Source organism: Ursus arctos, unplaced genomic scaffold (assembly GCF_023065955.2).
Source record: "Ursus arctos isolate Adak ecotype North America unplaced genomic scaffold, UrsArc2.0 scaffold_7, whole genome shotgun sequence".
In the NCBI taxonomy this organism is placed as follows: Eukaryota; Metazoa; Chordata; class Mammalia; order Carnivora; family Ursidae; genus Ursus; species Ursus arctos.
The window spans coordinates 16186560-16212393 of record NW_026623089.1 but is presented as its reverse complement, the minus strand read 5'-3'; the positions used below and the strand labels follow the sequence as shown (position 1 = coordinate 16212393).

Sequence of the window (25834 nt, the reverse complement as noted above, 5' to 3'; positions counted from 1 at the left end):
AATGACCTCCCTGCTATTCCTTATGTTCCGCAAATAACTGAAACCATGTAATTGTCTTTCTCTGCTTGACTTACTTCACTTAGCATAGTCTCCTCCAGTTCCATCCATGTTGATGCAAATGTTGTGTAATCATCCTTTCTGATGGCTGAGTAATATTCCATTGTATATATGAATCACATCTTCTTTATCCATTCATCTGTTGAAGGGCATCTGGCTCCTTCCACAGTTTGGCTATTGTGGACATCGCTGCTATGAACATTGGGGTGCATGTGGCCCTTTTTTTCACTACCTCTGTGTTTTGGGGGTAAATACCCAGTAGTGCAATTGCTGGGTCTTAGAGTAGCTCTATTTTTAACTTTTTGAGGAACCTCCACACTGTTTTCCAAAGTGGCTGTACCAACTTGCATTCCTGCAAATAGTATAAAAGGATTCCCCTTTCTCCACATCCTGGCCAACATCTGTTGTTACTTGCCTTGTCAATTTTTGCCATTCTAACTGGTGTAAGGTGGTATCTCAGTGTGGTTTTGATTTGAATTTCCCTGATGGCTAATGATGTTGAACATTTTTTCATGTGTCTGTTAGCCATTCTTTTTGTAGCGGTCCATATATTATTCTGTTTTTAAATAGATAAAGTATGATGGAAATATTGGTCAGTTTATGGCAAACTTCTGGGATATTTCAGGAGAGACCTAGGGCAATGTCAGTTTTTGAAATTCTAAAAAAAAATTTTCAAATTTGTTTCGGCTCTGTGTTTTAGTGTTCAGTGATTTTTGATCATTTCATGTTTCCATTGCTTTTAGTATGAAACCTAAAATCCTACCTGTCCATGCCCTACTCCTCTTCCCTCAGGGTGTTCTAGCCTCCCTGGCCTTCCTTTAGTTCCCCAGTGTCATGGTTCTTCTAGCTTTAAGTCCCTGACATAGTGTGCACTCTGCTTGGAATACCCTTACCCTTTCTGGCCTCGTAAAGTATCAGCCTTGTCGTTTAGATCTCAGAATGTGTCGGTTTACGATTTTGTAACATGTAAAACTCGTCAACTGTTTTCAGTCCTTGCATTTAACTAGGTTATTACAGTGTCTGTGATTAAACTGTGCTTTCTACTGTATATTATATAAATATAAAGTTATATATATTGCTATATATAATTATAATCTAGTACAATTCTATATATCTATCTCTCTGAAAACTAAGATCTTTGAAGCTTTTAAAATGATTTTTGAAGTTATTATTTTATTACTAATATTTTTAGAAGCAGTTATTCTTTTATGGCTTCTCCTTCCCACTCATCCCTCTCCCGCCTTCATCTCCCTCTCCCTTCCTTTCCTTCCATATTTTATTTTTTTTCCCATATTTTATTTTAATGGAGTAGTTTTGATCCCTGTGCTGGCAAAAGATTCAAAAAGTGAGAATCTTTTACATTCTATTTTTTATTGTGTATGATTGACAGAAAAAGCAAAATAATTTTTAAAAAATCTCTATACTTTAAGATTATTGACACTGAGGGGCGCCTGGGTGGCTCAGTCGTTAAGCGTCTGCCTTCGACTCAGGGTGTGATCCCTGCGTGCTGGGATCGAGCCCCACATCAGGCTCCTCCACTAGGAGCCTGCTTCTTCCTCTCCCACTTCCCCTGCTTGTGTTCCCTCCCTCACAGGCTGTCTCTCTCTCCGTCAAATAAGTAAGTAAAATCTTAAAAAAAAAAAAAAAAAAGATTATTGACACTGAAAAAATGTGAGTCATCACTACTTAGCAGTTGTCTTTGTAGATTAATATAGATATTCTATTTAGACAATATGATATGGTTTATATATTGTATAAACATATAAATTTCTTCAGTGTTCATGTCCCATCTATTCATTTTATTTCCTACTAAACACTGTGCTAGTGAATAATAAAACATGCATGATCCCTAAATAATTAATAGGAATTATAGTCTTGTTAACAGGGGCAAGACTTATAATCAAATACTCACAAATAGTTTTATAATTTCTGATTAGTGCTAAGAAGGAAAGTTATAGGGTGCTATGAAAACAAATAATGGAGTTTAATCTGGAGGAATTTAAGGCTTTCTTAAGAGCAAAAATTAAGCTTGAGATCTAGAAGAAAAGTGTGGCTTTCCTAGGTGAGAAAGGGTGAAGAACATTCCAGGCCGAAGGAGCATTGTGTGTTAAGGGATCAAAGCAAGGGGAATAATGATATTCCGGAGGAACTGAAGGAAGGCCAGGTTGCTATCACACCCTGAGGGGAGGAGAAGAAGGAGTGGAAAACATGCTGGGGAGATGAGATTTGGGTTTTATACAAAGGACAATGAAAGATTTTCTGGAAGAGGGTGACATGATGAGATTTGTGTTTGTTTAAAGATTAGTCCCACTCCTGGGTGGGTAACTAATTAGTGTTCAAGAAGGGATGTGAGAGACCTGTGAGAAGGCTATTATGCTCCCTATGGGACATGGTAATAGCTTGAAACTAGTTATAGAGGGATAACATTAATAGGATTTGGTCACGAATTAAATATGGATGATGAGAGAGAGCCCTTTGGTTATTACAGAGATATCCTAGGTAGGTTTTTGGCTTATATAATTGGACAGATGCTGGTACCATTCAGTGAAAGGACACACTGTAGAAAGAAGAGCTTTGGAGCGGAAGGTCATGAGTTTAGTTTAAATTATCTTTGAGACTTGCACTTCATTCTCCATATGACTTCCATTGCTCCTAAGAATAACAATCTAAAACATCCTTAAAATGACTTACAAGGTCAATCCTATCTATAGGTTTATTTTCATTTTGTCCCACGCTCTCCTTCGTTCTCTGTGCTTCGTCACTTACCTTCTTCAGTCTCTTCTATCTTTCATGTACTCTCTTGTAGTGTGTTGTTTTCTCTCCATGAATCTCCTTCCTTATGCTCTTCACCTAGTTAACACCTTCTCAGGGTTCCCATCTCCCCCTAATTTTCACTTCTTCGAAGAAGTGCTGGATATATTTATCAGAAGGAATATATGTATGTATATTTTGACGTAATGTATGTTATGCTCTCTCTATATATATTGTGTGTATGTATATTACACGTGAAATATATAAAGATTTGACTCATGGAATCTTATTTAATTCGTTTGGTTATAATCATCACCACCATTATTTAGATATTCATATTGACCCTCTTTGACAAATGGAATCCTCTTCAGGCTATCACCTGTGTCCTTTTGATATGTCCTTATCATTCTTTGAGCACTTTCTTACTTGTCACAACAAAATATTTAAAGGTTCCTCTTGTACTTTCCCAGCCCCTTCCCTGAATCAACCATTTCTCTAGGGAGCTCTGATACCTTTTAGTATTGAATATTGGGAATGGTTTTGAGAAGCCAAGATGTGGGCACTACCCGTGTTCATTGCTACTGGGTTGTCTTTGCTTCTAGTCCCTCTCAACTAATTCAAAATTTACTTAGAATGGTCCTCCCCACTCCCCATGAGGTTATGTTATTCATTTTAAGTACAGTTAGATTCATCTGTTTGTTTGTATTTTTAGTTGATTTTATTTGTTTTTGAGGATGTAAAATTTAAACATGGCCCTGAAAGTCAGAACTATACAGAAAGTATAGTTCCATTTAGCCATCTCTTCTAGCTGTTTCTGTCTTCCCATTCTTTCCACCCCATTCTTCCATTCTTTCTATTTTCTCTTTTAAAAAAAAAAATACTAACAGTGATCTACTCTAGATGTTTTTGTGCATTTTGTGTTTTTAATGTGGCAGTGTATTCTGGTAGCCACTCTATATAGAGAACTTCCTGATTATTTTTAATAGTACGTAGCACCCCATTGTGTGTAAGTGTGTGTGTTGTAATTTATAATAATAAATAGTTCAGTTACTGTCCTATCCCATGCATCAGCCTTTAGGTTGTTTTCAGTATTTAGCAGTTACGAACAGTGAATAACTTTACGAATATGTTTTTATATTGCTGGTGGCATATCTTAAGGGTGAGTTCCTAGAAGGGGGATTGCTGGGTCAAAGCTAAATACATATAGTATAGTTTCGTTGGGTATTGCCATATTCTGCTCCAGGAGGGTTGTACTAGTTGCGTTTCTGCTGAGAGAGTGTGAAGGTGCTTCTTACCCCGCTGCTGCTCCAGTAAAATGTGTTGACATGCTTTTTAATTTGTTCTGATTTAATATGTGAGAAATGGTATCTTGATGTAGTTTTATTTATTTTTTAAGTAAGTGCTACACCCGAACTCAAACTTATGGTCCTGAGATCAAGAGTTGCATGCTCTTCTGACTGAGCCAGCCAGGTGCCCCTTGATGTAGTTTTAAATTGCATTTTAGAATGTGGTCGAAAATCTTTTCATTTATTTGTGGGTATTTATTGTAAGTGGGGTTTTGTCTACCATTATATACTCTAACTGGTTATTGTATAGGTATATAAAAGCTATTGATTTTTATCTGTTAATTTTATATTCTGCTTCCTGAATTTTTTACTTGGTTTGCTTTTATAATTGTTTCTCTGTGGTTTCCTAACATGCCGTATTATCTGCAAAGAAATTTTTCAAATCTTTTTTCTATAATTGATTTCTCTTGTCTAATTTTGTTGGTTAAAAACCCCCTCCCAATTCATTATTCGGTAGTAGTAGAGACAGTGGGCACCTTTCCCTTGTTTTTATCTTATTGGAAATACTTCTCATTTTTCTCTGTTAAGTAAGAGGCTGGCTTTAGGATTTAGCTATATTTATTTAATCAGTTAACAAAGTATCGAGGGACAAAATTAAGTAAATTATATCTCAATATAACTGATGTTAAAAACAGGAATCTCTTTCTCCTGTCTCTGGTTTTGGAGGAGAATGAGGGCCACCTGATTTTGAGTCTCCTCATTTATCTTTTCCTCTTCCTCAAACATAAAAACAAAAAGGAGAGTAACTAAAACCACACTTGATCATTCATTCAGCAATATTAGGAGACAGAGAATATCATGGCCTTCAAATTACCTGTAAGTTGAGAAATAAACTGAATTCCATTAAAGGTCCTTCTCCTGCAAGCCTGCAGGTGCTGGAACAGGAATGGGAGAGGCTTAAAAGTCTCCATGAAAAAAAGGAGAGTGGTTCACAGACCTTGGGAGAGGCACAGAGTGACTCCCTTAGCAGCAGAAAGAGAAACTCCAGCACTAAGTGCAAAATACTGAACACCAGTTTGGATCATAGCACCAGCTCTTGGAAGAGTGTGGGACTAAGAACAGAAGCCTGAGAGAAACATTGCTTCTTGGAGGGAATTAGATACAGAGTTCTAGTTTCCTTGAAGATAGTCTACTTAAAAAAAATAAGAGGGAAAAATTAAGGATCTTGTAGGGAAAAAAAAAAAAAAAGACAAAATACACATCAATCCCTCCTTCCAAAAATAGCTATCCAAAAATGAAACTGCACAGAAAAAGGGAACTATTGGAAAAGCACACTCTTAACCTAGGAACCCTGTCCACAAAATGGATGGGACTATTAAAAAGCAGATCACATCCATATAAAACTGTAAAAAGCTGAAAATGTGATTCAGAGTTGAAATGCTGATGAACATCCTTTCTTAAAAATGATCACAAAATTGACAAAAACTGTAACACAATCCATATTGAATTAGAGATAGATCCTCAAACAGCATTTAGGAATAATGAAAAAGGATCTTGAATCAGAAATTCAAAAACTAAGAATGGAAATGCCCCCTCCCCCGCCCAAAGTTGTAAGAAATGAGTGGTGATTGAACTCAGAAAAGGAATAAGAAAAAGATCAGAATTATGTTAGAAGTAAAGACTAAATTATAAGGTGCCTAAGGGGCAATAAAGTCATATAAAAATGTAATAAGGGGCATTAAAGTAAAGCGGGGGGTAGACAAACTTAGAGAATGAAAATAAGCTAAAAAGAAATAAAAACAGAGGAAAGGATTGAATAGAAAGACAGGCAGAAGAGGTCTGCTTGGAGACCGAAGACAAAACAAAACTGACAAAAACCAATATGTAAAATTAGAATCCAAAAAATGCTCTGAAAATAAAAGAAACCTTGAATCTACATGTTGAAGGGTACTACCAGATACCAGGGAAAATTAACATAGAACAACAGCCCAAGAAGTATCCTATTTTAAACTATTACACGTTAAAGATGTTTAAAAAAATATCTTTAGGACCTCCAGGAAAAATGACTTTCAGAAGCATGTAGGTTAGACAGGACAGACTACACAAATAACATACAAAGCAAAGCAACAGCACATTTTTAAGAAGCTTTACAGAGAAACTACAAACCAAGGATATTATAGCTAACCAGCTATCTTTCAGGAGTCAATCAGGGTTATAGAACACTAGTTTTGAATGTCCAAGAACTCAGAATCACCTGTGAATAGATGTACCTCTCAATCTACTTGCTGGTGAATCTATTTGAGGGATAGATGGCTTCTTCTAACCAGGGTGACTAATGAAACTGCCAGATGGATGGGTGGCTGAAGATTTCATATGTGTATTCATGATGAGAAATAATAAAGGATTTCTTACAGGCGCTTGACCTTATATAGTTGCGGGAGCTGCTCATCTAGTCTGCATATGACTGTTACTTGTGTGTCTGGTGCCTCCACTTGACGTCAGCAGGTGAGGCAGTTGAAAAGGAAAGATGGAAATGAAATAAGGGAGAGCAAAAGCAAGCTGCCGCCTGCAAGCATGAACTGGAACGCATGCAGGCTTCCAACCTAAATAGTGAGGGGACCAACAGGGTAAGGTGGTGTCCTTTGTTGTGGAGCTATGCACTCATCTGACCCAGGAGTTGGAGAAGCTGAGGGAGGAGATTCGGCAAGAGCTCTGGTACAGCTATGGGGCTTAGCTGCTGTCCCCCAGCCAGCCAGCCACCAAGGTGAGACAGCAGATAAGCTACAGAGTGTGTGCAATGCAGTAGCACGTGGTGCCTGCACAGTGTTCCAAGCAGAAGAGAATATGGCTGCTGCTGCCTTTGCACCTTCCAGTCCATGCACAAGATATCTTTTACGGTAGAGGATAAGAACTAGGCAGGGAGTAGAATACTGGAAAACAGTTCCACTTTAGCTAAATTGATAAAATATAACTGTCACCTATGGGTAGAAGAATAACGTAAAATCATATAGAGGTAGAAAGAATACAACCAAAGAAAGGGAAAAAAGAGGGAGCGAATGAAAACTATTGATTATTGTATAGGTAATAGGTGGGAATTAAAGGATGCCATTTAAAAATGATTGATCAGGGGCTCTTGGACGTTTCAGTCGGTTGAGTGTCTGACTCTTGGTTTCTGCTCAGGTCAGGATCTCAGGGTCGTGGGATCAAGCCTGGCGTCAGGACCCACAGTCAACACAGAGTCAGCTTGAGATTCTCTCTTTCTCTCTCTCTCTCTCCTGTTCCTTCTCCTGCATGCCCGCTTCCTCTTTTTCAAATCAATCAATGTAAAAAAAATGATTGACCAGATAGTAAAAGATTATGAAAAATGGGGATTAATATTTTTGTAAAATGATAAAAAATATTATTACAAAGGTAACCACTGGAAGAAAAATACAAACTCTCCTAAAATGCAAAGAAAATTTTTTATTTTTTTATTTTAATTACAGTATAGTTAAGATACAGTGTTACGTTTTAGTTGCACTTATACAATATAGTGTTTCAACAATTCTATACATAGTGCTTATCATGACAAGTGTACTCTTAATCCCCTTCACCTATTTTCATCCATCCCCCCACTCTCCTTCCCTCTGGTAACCTCAGTTCTCTATAGTTAAGAGTCTGTTTCTTGGTTTGTTTGTTTCTTGATTTGTCTCTTTCTCTTTTCCTTTGCTCATTTGTTTCTTAAATTCCACATATGAATGAGATCATATGGTATTTGTCTTTAACTTATTTCACTTAGCATTATACTCTCTAGCTCCATCCATGTTGTTGCAAATGGCAAGATTTCATTCATTTTTATGACTGGATAATATTATATGTACTATTATATATACTATTATATACATATACACACATATATGTATACATATACATACGCATCTTCTTTATACCCAATTTTTTTTTTTACAAGAAAGGACACAGCATATAGAGAAACACAAATATAATATATACAGAAATTACAGTAGAGGAAAATATGAAAGAATTTAGATCAGACATACCAGTTGTAATAATAAATGTGAATAAGTGTACCCTCTCCTCTGGAAAGAAAATATCCATCAATTTCTATTTATTTTCTATTTCTCTTTATTTCTTTATTATTCTTAATCAGGAATAGATGTTGGATTTTGTTTTGCACCTCATTAATTCCTGGTTTTATTTTCATTTCTTTCCCTGTGCTTGCTTTTGATTTATTTTGTTGTTGTTTTCCTAGATTTTTTTTTTTTCATTTTCATCATAAGTGTACTCTTTAATCCCCGTCACCTATTTCACACATCTTCCAACCCACCTCCCCTCTGATAACCATCTGTTCTCTATGGTTTAGAATGTGTTTCTTGGTTTGTTTCTCTCTCTTTTTTTCCCCCTTTGCTCATTTGTCTCTTAAATTCCAATGTGAGTGAGATTATATGGTATTTGTCTTTCTCTGACTTACTTTGCTTAGCATTATAGTCTAACTATACATGTTGTTGCAAATGTTAAGACTTTATTCTTTTTTATGGCTGAATAATATTCCATCATATATATATACACACACCCCACATGTTTATCTGTTCATTTATGGATGGACACTTGGGCTGCTTCCATAGTTTCGCGATTGTAAATAATGCTGCAATAAATAAAGGAGTGCATGTATCCCTTTGAGTTAGTGTTTTTGTATTTTTGGGGTAAATACCCGGTAGTGTGATTACTGGATTGTAGGGTAGTTCTATTTTTAATTTTTTGAGGAATGTCCATACTGTTTTCCACAGTGGCTGCACTAGTTTGCGTTCCTACCAACAGTGCAAGAGAGTTCCTTTTTCTCCACATCCTCACCAACATTTGTTGTTTCTTGTGTTTTCAATTTTGGTTATTCTGGCAGGTGTGAGGTGATGCCTCATTGTGGTTTTGATTTGCATTTCACTGATGATGAGTGGTGTTGAACATCTTTTCATGTGTCTATTAGCCAACTGGATGTCTTCTTTGAAAAAATTTCAGTTCGTGTCTTCCACCCATTTTTAAATTGGGTTATTTGTTTTTTGGGTGTTGAGTTATATCTGTTCTTTATATATTTTGGATACTAACCCTTCATTGGATGTGTCATTTGCAAATACCCTCTCCCATTCAGTAGGTTGCCTCTTAGTTTTGTTGATTGTTTCCTTTGCTGTGCAGAAGCTTTTTATTTTGATGTCGACCCAATAGTTTATCTTTGCATTTATTTCTCTCATCTCAAGAAACATATCTAGAAAAACAGTGCTATGGCTGATGTTAGAGAAATTACTGCCTATGTTCTCATCAAGGATTTTTATGGTTTCAGGTCTCACATTTAGGTCTTTAATCCATTTTGAGTTAATTTTTGTGTATGGTGAAAGAAATTGATCCTCTTCCTTTTGCATAGCTATCCAGTTTTCCCAACACCATTTGTTGAAGACACTGTCTTATTTTCATTGTGTATTCATTCCTCCTTTGTCGAAGATTAATTGACCATATAATTATGGTTTTATTTCTGGCTTTTCTATTCCACTGATCTTTGTGTCTATTTTTATGGCAGTACCATACTGTTTTAATTGCTGCCACTTTGTACTATAACTTGAAGTCTGGAACTGTGATACTTCCAGTTTTGGTTTTGATTTTTTTTTTAAGATTTTATTTATTTATTTGACAGAGAGAGAGAGTGCACAAGTAGTAGGCAGAGCAGCTGGCGGAGGGAGATGGAGAAGCAGGCTTCCCGCTGAGCAGAGAGCCCGATGTGGGACTCGATCCCAGGACTCCGGGATCATAACCTGAGCTGAAGGCAGGTGCTTAACTGACTGAGCCACCCAGGCACCCCTGTTTTTCTTTTTCAAGATTGCTATGGCTATTCGAGGTCTTTTGTGTATTTTCCTAGGTTTTTATAACAGGGTAATTAATTATCTATTTTAGTTTTTGATATAAATGTTTAAGGCTCTGAATTGATGACTATGAATTTTCTTCTGTCAGTACATTAAGTATATCCCCATAAATTATAGATAGTATTTTCATTATTTTTTTAGAAATTCCGTAATTTTGACTTCTGTTTCACCTTTCTGTCAAGTTGATAGTTTTTAAATTTCTAAGTGGAAAAGTGTGAGATAATTGAAGATATATATATTGGTCTCTGCCCTGGGTTCCTGGCACAGAGGTCCTGAAACTCTTGTGACTTCCTAAGTGATAAGAGCACTAGGGCATCTTTTGTTTTAATATTTGGTTTTTGACCCCAATTCTTAACAGAGTTCCTGAATTCCTTGGAGTTTCTTGGGAGATTAACAGTGTGTTTTATTCTGAGGTGACCTTTGGTGGGCTTCTAGGTGGGAGCTGGTCACCAGAAGGAAAGAATAAGCCATGATTAGAAGCGTGCGATTTTCAGCCCCACACCCCATTTTCCAGAGAGGGGGAAGAGGCTGGAAACGGAGTTAATGATCTGTAATGCTTATGTGATGAAGCCTCCATAAAAATTCCAAAGGTACAGAGTTCAGAGCGTCCAAGTTGGTAAACACGTGAAGGCGCTGGGGGAGTGGAGGCCTTGGTGAGAGCGTGGAAGCCCCGCCCCCTCTCCCAGAGCTTGTCCTGTGTATCTGTCATTTGGATGTTCATCTGTATCCTGTGTCATATCTTTTTTTTTTTTTTTAAGATTTTATTTATTTATTTATTCAACAGAGAGAGAGAGACAGCCAGCGAGAGAGGGAACACAAGCAGGGGGAGTGGGAGAGGAAGAAGCAGGCTCCCAGCAAGGAGCCTGATGCTGGGCTCGATCCCAGAATGCTAGGATCACGCCCCGAGCCGAAGGCAGACGCTTAACGACTGAGCCACCCAGGCGCCCCTGTCATATCTTTTTATAATAAACTGATAAACATAACTGTTGCCTTGAGTTTTGTGGCTGTTCTAGCAAATAACTGAATCCAAGGGAAGAGTCAAAGGAATCTCATTTGTAGACCGCTCCAACGGAAGTTGAGAATAACCTGGGGACCTGTTACTTGTGATTGGCATCTAAACTGGCAGGGCCCCATCTTGTGGGATTGAGCCCTCAACCTATGTCATCTACGCTAATTCTGGTTCGTAGGACGCCCACTCACTCAGTGTCACAGACAATTGCCTAATGTGGGGGGAAAAAACCCCACATTTCTGGTGTCAAGAGTGTTTTGAGTGTGGTCATATTGTGAGAGGAAAGGAGAAACACAGAAATAGTGTGTTTTTCCTGAACAAAAGGCCTTTTGGGGTACCTGTGTGACTCAGATGAGTATCTGACTCTTGATTTCAGCTCCGGTCTTGATCTCAAGGGTTGGTCATTAGTTCAAGCCCCTCGTTGGGCTCTACATTGGGCATGGAGGCTACTTTTAAAAAAGGGCCTTTGTTTCATTATTAATATCCAGTTTTATTGTATTGTGGTTAGAGTGTATTCTTTAGAATGCTTTCTTGGTGTGATCAGTATTTATAAATACTCTGTATACTTCAGAGGAAAGTGTATTATCACAGTACAGTTTGATATGTATCAGTAAGATCTACCTCACTGATTATGTGAATTAGGCTTTCTGTATCTTGTGTCTGCTTGATCTGGTTCACACTGAAAGTGGTGTGCTTCTGCTTTATTAAGTTGCTTCTTTTATTACTTGGTACATGGATATTCATTACTATTTTATCCTATTATTATTTTATCCTTATCATGAATACTTTTTGCATTAAAATGTTTGTCATGTTTAATGCTTTGGGGCGTGAAATCTACCTTGTCTAATATTAGGATCATGACCTTGTATTGCTTTCGTTTGCCTGGTGCACATTTGCCTACCCCTTTATTTTTAGCTTTTCTGGTTAACTTGTTTTAGTTGTATTTCTCATACACAGAATGTATCCAAATTTTTTTCTTTCAATAGATGAGTTAAGCCCATTCATATTTACTTATGATTATTATGCATAATCATTATATGTATTAGCTTTTGTTCATTGTGTTTCTTCATGTGATGTATTTTCTTTGCTATTTTATTTTACTAATTGCTTTAGTTAGAAAAGTTGTATTTTTCTTTTATTGGTTATCTTTGTACTTACAACTTTAAAAAATGATAGTAAATATTCATTGAGCTTTTACAGTATAGTAGGTACTATGCTAAATGCCTTATACAGATCATCTCTTTTAATCCTCAAAACTGACCTTTGAGGCAGTTACTGGTATTTTCCCAGTTTTACAAATAAGAAAACTGATGCCCAGAGAGGTTAAGTAACATGCCCAAAGTAACTCAGCAAGTGGTAAAGCCAGAATTTGATTACAGGTTGTATGACTCCAGAGCTAATGATTTTTTTTTTTTTGGAAAAATTTTATTGTTGCATAACTGACATCCAGTAAACTGCACATATTTTAAGCGTATAATCCTTCCCACTCCTCCCCACCACCCTTCTTCCCAGTGCCTAAGCAACCACTGATCACTGTGTCATTTTTCTGTGTGTCTTCTTTCAAAATGCTTATGGGGTTTGGTTTTTAATCTTTGGTTTTCAGTTTATAATAAGTCTTAACATGATTTTCTTTTAATTTATCCTATTTGGAATGAATTTCTTGAATTCTGGAATTTCTTGAATTCTGTAAATTTCTATCTTTAGTCGAATTTTGGATGTTTTTGTATTCAGATACTTTTTCTGCCCAATCTTTTCGTCCTCTTCTTCTGTGATTCCAAATCTATATGCGAATATTAGATCATTTAAACTGTTCCACAGGTCCCTGAGGTTCTGTTCATTTTTTTTTCCAGCCTTCTTTCTTTGTGTTTCTTATATTGGATAATTTCAGTTGAGCTATTTTTAGGTTATTGACTCTTTTTTCTGTCATCTCTTTTTTACCATTGAGCTCATCCAGTGAATTTATTTTAAATATAGTATTTTTGAGTTCTGAAATTTTCATTTAGTTCTTTTTTATAGTTTCTATTGCTGTTTGTATTTCCTGTCTTTTCATTCATTTCAAGCATGTTTTTCTTTACCTCATGGAGCATAGATATAGTTCCTTTGAAGTCTTTGTCTAATTCATACTGTTGCTTTATTTTGGTACTGATATCTGTCATTTGTTTTCATAGGCATTCAGCTTTGTTGGTTTGGAGTCTAAGTTCTGGCTCATCTTCTCTCAGCTCTGCTCTCCTTTCATCAGCTCAGCAATTCAGTTCTCGGTTCTTTAAGCCTTGGCTGTACTTTTGTAGGCCTGCCTCACACATGTATAGTTTAGGAGTTAAGCCAAGACTTGCGAGTGTTCATACTCAGAAATGGGGAGTCTCCTTCTCCAGCTCTCTTCCCCTTGGGGTTTCCCCCACACCCTCCAGTCTCCCTGGCTCCTTGGGTCAGGAAGGGGTTTCCATTGTTTTCACCACCTGCATTGCTTCCAGACTGGTGCCCACCCTCAGTGCAAAGCCATGAAGAAGAAAAGAACTGAAAACTCCCCTTCAGGGTTGGCTTCTCCAAGTTTTGACCCCTTCTAACTATGTACCTGCTTTTGTATACTTTTCTGGGTCCTTAGGCAGGGGGGCTGTATGTGTATGTGTGTGATGTATGTGTTTTGTTGGGAGTTAATAGTTGCAAATGGAAGGATGGGCTATGAGGAAATTATACCCCCTAATTTGTGTGGGTTTTTTTTTTCTTCATGCTGATGTGCATAGTTTTTGATGAGTGTGTTGGGAAATTGTAATTTACATAGCCCTTATTACCTCTCTTACCTTGGTAGTCATTATTGAGTTCTTTCTCTGAATCTAGCCAAACACTTTTTACTTTTTTTTCCTATATCACTTTTAGACATACTATGTTGATTAGGTAAAAGAAATATGTTGTTCTTAGTTTTTAGCAGTTCTGCTATCTACAATTAAGGCTTGTTTTAAGAACCATATAATACAAATTTTAAATAAATCAAAAACCTTATATTACAGAAACATCTTGCTTATATTTGTTCTGTTAATCTATAATGTAGGTAGGCCAGAAAAATTCTAAGAGGATAATATGACAATATTAGCAAAAAGCAGTCATAATCACTATGAATTTCAAAGGGGCTTATAATTGGTGGGGGGAAAACAGTATTTCAATATCTTTGTAAGAAATTAATGTGTTTTTTAAAAATTTGTCTAGATAAAGGACACAAAGAGGTTCAGTCCTGAAATAGCCACATGATTTTGATCATATGTATTTTTATGTGGTTATCAAGATTGTCATTAGATTTAAATGTTCATTTTTTATACATGTGTTTAAATGTGGTTGAAAACACTATTTTAGTTCTGTCTTTAAAAAAAACCCCAAAAACTTGAACTGTTTATTAATGACCCATAACCTAATGTGTGGATGGTGACATTCAAACTTTAATACTTCCTAATGTTTAACTTATAATTTTTCCCATTTAGATGGTCTTCTGATTGTTGGTGTTCACTCGGCTAAGTTTCCAAATGAAAAAGTCCTGGATAACATTAAGAGCGCTGTTCTTCGATACAACATCACCCACCCTGTTGTTAATGATGCAGATGCCAGTCTTTGGCAAGAACTAGAAGTTTCCTGCTGGCCAACTCTGGTCATACTTGGACCCCGTGGAAATATGTTATTTTCTTTGATTGGAGAGGGACACAAAGATAAATTATTTTTATATACTTCCATAGCTTTAAAGTATTATAAAGACAGGGGACAGATCCGAGATAATAAAATTGAAGTAAAACTCTATAAAGATTCTTTGCCACTTTCACCATTGCTGTTTCCTGGCAAAGTAACAGTAGACCATGTTTCTAATAGATTGGTAATAGCAGACACTGGACATCATAGAATTTTGGTCATCTGGAAGAATGGACAACTTCAGTACAGCATTGGAGGTAAAGTTTGCTTCTAATTATGATACGTAATATAGTTTACAGTAAAAATTGAAATTTATCACCTTGGTTTTAGATCTTAAAACAGGCTCTTATTGACATCTACATAGTTAATAAAATCTGTTAAGTACATTCGTATTAATCCTGCTTACTCAGGCTGAATTGACATCTAGTAACGTAATAGTCAAAGTCACATCTCTTCTCAATCCTGCTTTAGTAACATACGCAGCATTAGTACATAAGTAGGGGCAGCTGCATTCCTAATGCAAATAAACGAGTCTTATTCTTAAGTCCTGGTGCTATTCTTAGGATGCCTAGATATTGTTCCCCTAGCCCTTGAATTTTTCACATTTCTTCTTTTTTGTTTTTGTTAGAGTATGTTTTATGTTTCTTTTGTTTCAGCAGCTTGATGTTTGGGTTGATGACAGGCAGTTATGAGAATTGTTGCTTAAAAATTATCTGTTGTAGTAGGTTGATTTAAATGGTAAGAGGTTTTTAATTGTATAATTTTCAAAATAGTGTAAATGCATATTTTCCTTTGTTAAACAGAAAAACCAGCAGCAAGCTACCTTCCCCTAACGTGTTTTTAGGAATAATGTTATCTCGTGATAAATTAAAAGTTAATCTACAATAATTTTTAAAAAGAATTCTATGATGAGATACAATTAGGAAATACTGGTTAGATGTATTAAAGAGACATTTGTTGGTAGTGGTGTCACTGTACTCCTCCTATTTTACTCTGTTTATGTACCTCATGAATATTCAAGAGAGGTTGTACTATACAATGTTTTCCAGTCAAAAGGGACCATGATACTCTCCCTTTTTTCCCACAGGGAATGCCCATTAACAACAATAATAGTATTATTAATAATAGTAATAATAGCAAACATATATATGCCTGGCATTATTCTAAGCACTTTACTTGTATTAATTTAGTCCTCACAGTGCTGTGAGTTAGGTATATTACTAGTTCCATTTTACAGAAGAGAAACTGAGCTATAAAGAACTTGTTTAGATCATCAGCTAGGAAGAGGTAGAGCTTAAACTAAGTCACTTGGATTCTTGAGTTCATGTTCCTAGCACCATGTTATACTACTTCTCTTACTAACATCTAAGACAGCAGAGTTCTGCAAAGCATAGTTTGGGGTGCTTAGAGGCTTTGAATGATTTGTTGTCTGGTCACAGAAATAACAGTTACGTGTTTTTATGTTGTGTACTCTCCACCCTTGAAACTCTTCATGTATTAGAGAAGCTGAGAAGTAGACCATCAGACCAGAATCACTCTTTGTCTCTCCAAGTGTTTATAGGATATTATAGAACTTTGTGGCAAAGTGAAATAGTAAATATGAAGGTTTCTTAACCTGGGGTACGTAGACTATTAAGACATGCTTGAATGGTCCTCAGGATCTAGGAACCCCTTGAAATTGTTTGTGACATCTTAGGGGCATATATATTTTTCTAAGGAAAGAGTTCATAATTTTCAATGTATTATCAAAGGAGTATATCTTCCAAAATTTTTAAAAATCATTCATCTAGATGTGAAAAGATTAAAATTATTTTTAATTCTTTCTAGTCTAAGTAATAGATAATTAAAATAATTCTTAAAATATATTCTCTTCTGATACATGCTACTAAAGTAACCATTATCCAGTAAGCTTTGTCATTAGTAAAACTTACTCTTGAGAAAAACGTATCTTGGGAAATAGTTTTTAGGTGAAAGTATCATGCTATTTATATTAAAATCCCAGCTTTAAATACAAATTTTATTTATTTATTTTGGTTTGATTTACATGTTGTAAAATGATTACCACAGCAAGTTCAGCTAATATCCATTTTCCCTATAGTTACAATAAAAGAAAATAAAGGAAAAATATTTTTGGGGGGTTTTACTTTGAGATAACTTTTTAAGTGGAAAAAAATTGTTTTGTGGTGCTCTTGTCTTTTAGGACCCAACCCTGGAAGAAAAGATGGAATATTTTCAGAGTCAACTTTCAATTCACCACAGGGTGTAGCCATGAGGAATAATATCATATACGTGGCAGATACTGAAAACCACCTTGTGAGAAAGGTAATTTTCAATTTTAAGTAAAGTTTTAATACTTTTAATCAGAAAAAAATGGTATTTACTTGCTACATTAAATTTTGGAATGAGAGGGTGATACTTGAAACACTTCAAATCCTCCTTATTCAGCTTTTTTCAGAGGTAACTGCTTTAGTTTTATTCTTAGGTATCTTGTTTTTCTGTGTGTCAGCCTGTAGTTGTTCCAGAAGACAAACCTATCAATCTTTTTTTTACCCTTTGTTTCAAAGTGCCTAATCACCCCTAAAGCTCCTCATTTTGTGGTATTTTCCTAACCACTGTTTACAGAGTGATGCTTTGTTCTTTTCTCAGTTAAATTTTCTCAAACCTAGGGAAAAAAAAAAAAAATCATACCACTCCCACCTCCCTTCAGCTCAAATGCTTTGCCTGGAAATACTTACCAGTCAATCTTAAAATTTGTTTTACCTCATTTTTTAAAACTATTTTTTAAAGATTTTATTTATTTGAGAGAGAGAGACACAGAGCATGAGCAGGGAGGAGGAAGCAGAGGGAAAGGGACAAGCAGACTCCCCGCTGAGCAGGGAGCCCATGTAGGACTCCATCCCTGACCCTGAGATCAGGACCTGAGCCAAAGGCAGACACTTAACCAACTGAGCCACCCAGACGCCCCTTGTTTTACCTCATTATAAAAGTTATATATGATCTTATTTATTAAACATGAGTTAATACATCAAGGTAAAAAAGGCTCGTACCATCTATTCTAGCTCCCCAGAGGTAACCAACCATTGTTAAAATTTTTGTCTTTTCAGTAATTTTCTACTCCTATACAAATAAGTTTATATTTAAAAGACTGTCTCTGGAGAATCCTTTTTTAAACAAATGAAATCATATTGTACATACATAATCTTCTGCAGTTCTTTTAAATTTGTTTTCCATATTAGTCACATGAATGATATGACTGCATAGTATCCCATTGTAGGAGTACTTAGTTATTTTAAACATTTCATATTAATGAATATTTTGGCTATAGTCCGTTGGCCTTTAAGTTGCTGTCTATTTAGAAAATAATTAAGTTCATCTAACCCATCCTCCCAAAACACATTGTTTCAGATACTTCCTTGTTTTTCTCACTTTTTCTCTGTATTGATATTTGTGCCCATTTGGCAATATTATCATGTAATATAATAGAAAAAAAAAAACGTGTATAGAACTTGTAATACCACTGTAAAGTAAATTTCCATGAGGTCACGAAATTTGTTTTTACTGCTGAAATCTTAAGCACCTAGAACAGGGGCTGGCCCATAATAGGTGTTCAGTAGATACTTGTTGAATGAGTTTTTGAACAAATAACCTATGTAGTGAAATATTTTCTAAAGTGTGTATTCCTCTTACTATGAAAACGTGTTATATGAGGCAAGGATTTTGTGGATTTATTAATTAAAGCAGATTTATTCTTTAAAAGTCTTGGAGACTGTGTTTTTAGATACTTTAATATGTTAATATGTTGTGAATACATTAGTGGGGGGATATGTGTGCAGTATTTCTAAATTTATTTGATGAAAAAGCTTTTTTTAGGGAGAACTTTTTGTAGGACTAATGATTTTATGGTATGTCATGATTTCCCACTTTGGGAAAAAAATGCCTTTCTGTTGTTACCAAGTCCTTAAAGGTCAGTGTTTCTTTATCACTGTCTTTTCAGGGTTGTGTGCTTCTATAATTCATCATAGTGTCATGGATATTTAACAAGGTCTTGAAGTAGTAAGATATTTAGCCCACAACATTCAGGGGTATATTTGTCTTTATTTTTATGTTTTTCTCTTGCTTTAGAACTTAATGGGTTTTAGAGTATTCACTGCATTTCAAATACTTTTTAAGTAGCATAATCATAAAAATTTAGGTTACATGAACTTATTTTTAAATTATATGACTTAGTTTAGTGTCTACAAAAAAAAGAAGATGGAATTATTATTTCTTCTTCTCTTTAAATATATAAAAATATTTATTGTAGTTTACTTTTAAGACCTCATTTGCAGAGGATTGATCATATGTTCATATTTCACAAATATCATTGTTTCGTGCAGACCTGACTGTTGTTTAGAATAATTTCTTTAGTAATTTATAAATTCCTTTTAGCCCTACTTTCATTCCCTCTGCTGTTCTCCTATGTAAACACTACTGGAGGCAGCCATTCTGGCACGTTTAATGCCAATCTTTCTATTTGTATGTGACCTTGTAAAATGTAATGTTTGTGTTTGTTTTTCTAACAACTTTACTGTAATATATTTTACATAGCACTCATTTCAAGTATATAATTCAAGAATTTTTACGAAATTTAACAAGTTGTACAACCATAACCATAAATTGTTTATGGGACATTTTTAGTCCCCTGTAAGAACCCTCATGCCCAATTATAATTAATCCCTATTTTCAGGCCCTAGTCAACTTTTTGTCTATAAATTTGCCTTTTTTGAACATTTCATAGAAATAGAATCATACAATATATGGCCATTTGTGTCTTTTATTCTGAGCAATGTTTTTGAAGTTTGTCTATGATGTGGCATATCAGTAGTTTATTCTTTTGTATTGCTGAATAGCATTCCATTGTATAGATATACCACATTTTTTCTACCAATTGATAGACATTTAGTATGTTTCCAATTTTTGGTTGTTACGAATGCATGTAAAAATTTTGTGTAAACATATGTTTTCACTTCTCTTGGGTAGATACCTAAGTTATATGTTTTATATTTTATGTTTAACTTCTTAAGAAACTGCTAAACTTTTTCACCGTGGTGGTACCATTTTACATTTCACCTGCAATATTTGTGGGTTCCATTTTCTCCATATCTTTACCATTATTTGTTATTTTCCATTTTTCAAGTTCTAGCCCTCCTACTAGGTGTGACTTGGCCTCTCACTGTGGTTTTGATAATAATTTCCCTAATGAGTAAAGATGTCAAGCATCTGTTCCCATCCTTATGGACCGCTTGTATATCTTCCTTTGAGAAGTGTCTGTTCAGATTCCTTTGAGAAGTGTCTGCAACTTGGTTGCATTTCTTATTATTGAGTTATAAGATTTCTTTATATATTCTAGATAAAAATCCCTTATTTGTATATGTCATTTTTCAAATACTTTCTCACATTCTGTGGGTTGTCTTTTTCACTTTCTTAATCCTATCTTTTGATGTACAGAGTTTTAAATTTTGATGATTTCCAATTTTTTTTTCATTGCTTATGCTTTTCGTGTCATATGTAAGATTACATTGCCAAATGAAAGATCATGAAGATTTACTCCTGTGTTTTCTTCTGAGAGTTTGATAGTTATGGCTCTTACAGTTCAGTCTTTGCTCCATTTTGAATTTATTTTTTTATATGATGTGAAGTAAGGATCCAACTTCATTCCTTTGAATGTGGTTATCCGGTTATCCCAGAATTGTGTATTGAAGAGACTGTTTTTTCTCCGTTGAGTAGTCTTGGCAACCTTGTAGAAAATAGTTATTCATACATGCATGGGTTTATTTCTGAGCTTTCAGGTCTATTCCATTGACTTTCAAGTCTTTCATCCAGTTCTTATGCCTATACCACACTGTTTTGATAGCTGTAACTTTTAATAAATTTTGAAATCAGGAAATAGGAGTTCTCTCACTTTCTTCTTTATCAACATTGTTGTGACTGTTCTTAGTCCCTTGCAATTCCATATGAATTTTAGGATTAGCCCATCCATTCCTGTAAAATCCTGTTTGTTTCTCATATAAATAATTTTATTGTCTGCAAAAACAAATGGGAGTTTTATCTTTTCCCTTCTTATTTTTACACATCTTGTTTTCTTTTATTACATTGTTGGCAAGAACTTCAAATGCCTTTAAACATTAGCAATAATAGTGGATATCTTGTCATGCTTATAATCTTAAAGGGAGTAAATTTTCTCCAGAAGTTTAATATTTTTCATAACTTTGGGAAATAAAATTATTCATGAGGTTAAACTTTCTATTCCTGGTTACTAAGAATTATTTCATTATATAATTTTATTAAATGCATTTTCTACATTTATTGAAATAATTATATAGTTTTTTGCCCTTCGTGCCTTGATGTAATGAATTAATAGATTTTTGATGTTCAGTCATTTTTTATTCCTGGGATAAATCTTACCTAATCATGAATTTTTTTTTAAAAGTCAAGTTGGATTTGATTATCCCAAATTAAATATTTTAAAATTCATGTTCATAAATTAAATGGCTCTTTGTTTTCTTATACTGTTCTCACCTGATTTTGGAATCAAGGTCACACCAACTTCATCAAATGAGCTAATTAGTTTTTCACTCTTTTTCCATTTTTTGGAATAATTTGTCTAACATAGGAATTAATGATTTTTGAATATTATTTAAAACTCCCCTGTAACATCACCTGGACCTGTGGCTTTTTGCAAGAGGAATTATCATAACAAGTCTTTGATACATTTCTTAAATCAAGATGTATTTCAAGGGCCCATCCCAACTGCCTATTGCATTTTTGCAGATTGGGTTCAGGAAAAATACAAATAAGGTTACATTGATAAATATTCTTTACAATTTCAGGATATTATAAAACAGCCACTAAAAATAATGCAAGAGGATATTGCTGAATTAAATCAATGTAATTCACCATAGTAACAATAAAAGATAATAACCATATGATTGCTTTGCTAGATTAGGTATTAAATGTTTTTAAATGTTTTCCTAGTTATGATAAAATTAGTAAACTTGAAATGGAAATGAACATCCTCAATATAAAGGGCATCTACAAGAAGCTTATAGCTATGCTTAATGCAAAATATTGAATACTTTTCCTCCAAGATTGGGAACAAGGCAAGGATCCCCACTTTCACCACACCTGTTAAAGATTATACTGGAAGTACTAGCCATTGTAATAAGGTAAGAAAGAGAAAAGGCATACAGGCTGAAAAAGAAGAACTATCTTTTTTTGCCAATTGCATGTCATGAACATAGAAAATTCTAAGAAATCTTTGAGAAAAACTACTTGAAAAAGTGAATTTAGGAAGGTTGCAGAATACAGTGTCAGTATAAAAAGAGCAGCAGCATTTTTATATACTAGTAATAGTCAAGTAGGTTAGAATTTTTTAAAATTTTATTTGCAGTAATAAAAAATACAGAGAATAAATATAACATTGTTGAGAACAATTAATCCAGTAATTGAATTGGAAGGCTCAATATTAAGATATCCAGTCTCTCCAAATTGATCTGTCTATTCAGTGCAATCTCAATCAAAATTCTATCTGGCTTTTTTGTTTTGTTTTGTTTTAAAGATATTGACAAGCAGATTCCAATATTTTTACATGGCGGTTGCAAAACAAAGGATTTATTATATCTAAAACAGTCTTGAAAAAACAACATTAAAAGACACACTGTGTGATTTAAAGCCTTAACTATAATGCTACACTAGTCAAAACAGTGTGATACTTTTATAAGGATAGATGTGTACTTCAATAAAAAAGAATGGAATGTCTAGGAATGACCTCATATCTACACATTTATTTGATTTTTCAGAAAGCATCAAAGTAATCAAGGGAGAAAGGAAAGTCATTTCTGCATATCATGCTTGAACAACTAGATACTCATATGGGGAAAAAAAAAGAAACGTGACCCCTACCTCACACATCATATTAAAAACATCAATTCAATATGCATCACAGACCTAAATGTAGTGTTAAAACCATAAAGTTTTTAGAAGAAAACATGAGAATCTTTGTGACTTGCAGGTAGGCAAAGGTTTCTCAAAGACAGGACACAGAAACAATCATAAAAGAAAAAAATGATAAATTTGAATTTATCATAATTTAAAACTTATTAAATTTACTGTTAAGAAAATGAAGACAAGCTACAGCCTGTCAGAAATTAGTCACAAAAATTTACAAAACATATCTGAAGGGACTAAGATCCATGAAATATTAAGTCTCCTACAAATAAAAAATGGGCAAAGATTGGAACAGACCTTTTTCAAAAGATGTAAGAATGACCACAAACCCATAAGGTAATCAACATCACAGGTCAAAAAGGAAATGCAAAGTGAAACCATAATGAAATACATCCACTATAATGGTTAAAATTAAAAAGACTGACAAAAAAAAATGAAGGAATAAATGAATGACAACACCATAGGTTGGCAAGGCAAGGACGTGGAGCAATTGGAACTTGCATACATTATTGGAGGGTGTACAGAACTGATAGACCACTGGGGGAAAAAACTGGCAGTTTTTTTTTTTTAAATCAAACTAATCCAACAGCTGCCCTTTAACAGGGCAGTTGTATCCCGGGTGTGTACACAGAGAAGTAAAAGGTACCTTCACCAAAAGACTTATACAAGAATATTGAGAGCAACTCTATATGAAGGCCCCAAACTGGAAGTAGTCCGGGTATCCATCTGTAGGAAAATAAGTAAATAAACCGTGGTATATTCCTATCATGGAATACTGCTCAGCAGTAAAAGGAACAAATTTAACTTATATATGAATCAATCTCAGAAACCTGTTAAGTGAAAGAAGCCTCACACACACAAGTCCATACTGTTTGATTCAGTTCATCTGAAATCCTGGAAGAGATATACAATTGATCTATAATGGAAAAACAATACTGTTTGCCTCTGGGGGTAGGAGTGATTGGAAGGAGGCTTACAGGGACTTACTTAGAGTGAAGATAACATTGATATCTTTATGTAAGTTGAGGCTACACAGATTAATGCATTTATGGGAATTCATTGAATGGTACACTTAAGGTATGTGCATTTCATTGTAAGTTTTGGCTCCAAAAAAGAAAAGGGAACTGAAATAATATGGAACTCTTGTTAATTATAAACATGCTGAGGTATTTAGGGTCAGTGTACTGATGTTTACAGTTTATTTTGAAATGCATCCAAAAGTGCAAATGGATTGAGGGGTTGATAGCTCAGTAAGATATGTGATAAAGCAAGTTAAGTGAAAGGTTGATACGAGGTAATAGGTGTATGGATGTTTGCTGCAAAATTCTTTCGACTTTTATGTTTGTTTGATAATTTTCATGCTAAAATATTGGGGGAAGGATCTCAGGAGATGAAACCAAAGCATCTTTTTTCAGTAGACTTCATTAGTTCAGTTTATAAGGTGGAGGCAGTATAATGTAGTAGAGCTACAACTGCTTGGGTTTAAATCCCAGATCTTTTGACTTACTAGCTGTGGGATCTTGGGAAAGCTGCTTTATGATCTGTGCCTCAGTTTCCTCAGTATAAATCAGAATCACAATCCTAGGTGATTACAAGGATGGATGGATGGATGGATGGATGATTCTTGGATCAGTGCCTAGCACATATTAAGCTCTATATTTGTCAATTACTAGTCAAGCATAATTGAAATACATACATTTAATTGTAAGAAACATGCATCTTTCTAGATTTTGCTTTGAAATTTCAAATTTCACTTTCTTTTAACATATTTTATAGTTAAGATGACATTAACACCAATCCTGGTAGAGGCCAATGATAAAGGGGGGAATGGATGGGTGGGGAAATGAAAAGGAGTGAGTTTTGTGCATTTGAATAACAAGCTCACCCTATACTTGATTAGCCTTTTTTTTAAGAGTATTTGTTTTGCAAAAATTTTCTATATGTTCTGTTGGAAATCTTCACATGCCAAAAGGAAAAAAAAACAAAAGTAACATGCATTGCATAAAACGTGTTAATTTCTGTAGATTGATCTAGAAGCTGAGATGGTGAGCACTGTAGCTGGCATTGGAATTCAAGGTACAGATAAAGAAGGTGGAGCTCAAGGAGAAGAACAACCCATTAGTTCCCCTTGGGATGTAGCTTTTGGAACGTCAGGTATGTAAACTTTTAATACTAAATATAAGTAAACTTTGCTTAACAAATGTAAGATTTTTAAAATATTCTGGGGACATTCACTTGGATTAATTTTAACTGCTAGTTATTTTATACTTTTATTACCTATGGTGGGATTTATTGTGTAAAAATAAAGCCAACAGTAATATATATAACTTACAGTATGTATTGTTATATATAACATTATATATTATATTTTATATACAAGATAGACTATATATTACTCTAATGTTAAAGAATTTTGTCTTAGCTGCAGTTTCCAATTAATATAGTTCTGAATATTCTTAAATTGGAAAGATTGTAGTTTCAGAACTTCAAATGATTATTCATGAAGTATGCTGTTTAACAGTGTCCTTTTTATTTATTCTAATTTGAAAAGAAATCAAGAAATGATAGCTGCTTTTTTTTAGATCATTAAAATTTGTATTGAAATATGATAGCTCCATTTGGGTAATTAAAAAAAACTTTACTGAATTATGTAGGTATTGATAATGAGATTTATATTATCTTTATAATCTTTATTGCCTGTATTAATTGACTAAAAATAATCTTGGAGCATTAGTACTCTTATTTTTCATTGGCCCTCAGTGATTCTGAGATAGTTATCTACACGTCTAAAACCAGAGTAATGAATAAAGAAAGTTAGTAGAGTACATTGAAAATGGAATTTGGGACTAAATGGTTTGTATGAGCTGAATTATATTTATAGAGTGAATAAGCACCAGCTTAGTTTAATGGCTTTACATTTGAGATAATATCCTATTGTGATGTTAATCTGGTTATAATTCAAAGGCCTTAATTTTTTCCATTGTGATTAACTTTGTAAAGCTTTTAATAGTCATAAAATAATTGAATGAACTTCTGGTATTACTACACTTAATAATAACTTAGGTATTTTGCAAAAGTTACTTTTGAGACTTTTATTTTTGGAATTCTGTGTCCTAATAATCATGAGTTGTTTTAGTGGCTCACAGGGAGAAGGGGTTGGGAAGGGAGGAGAG

At 34.5% G+C, this 25834-nt stretch overlaps 1 protein-coding gene across 1 annotated transcript in view; it reads left to right on the top strand.

The window, feature by feature from the left end:
* Nucleotides 1-25834, top strand: part of NHLRC2 (NHL repeat containing 2) — a 60346-nt gene that overhangs the window by 7042 nt on the left and 27470 nt on the right. Inside the window, exons 3-5 of the mRNA XM_026494176.4 lie at nucleotides 14477-14932; nucleotides 16876-16997; nucleotides 24686-24815. Coding sequence (XP_026349961.3) covers nucleotides 14477-14932; nucleotides 16876-16997; nucleotides 24686-24815 — 708 coding nt within the window. The remainder of the gene's footprint in view (nucleotides 1-14476; nucleotides 14933-16875; nucleotides 16998-24685; nucleotides 24816-25834) is intronic.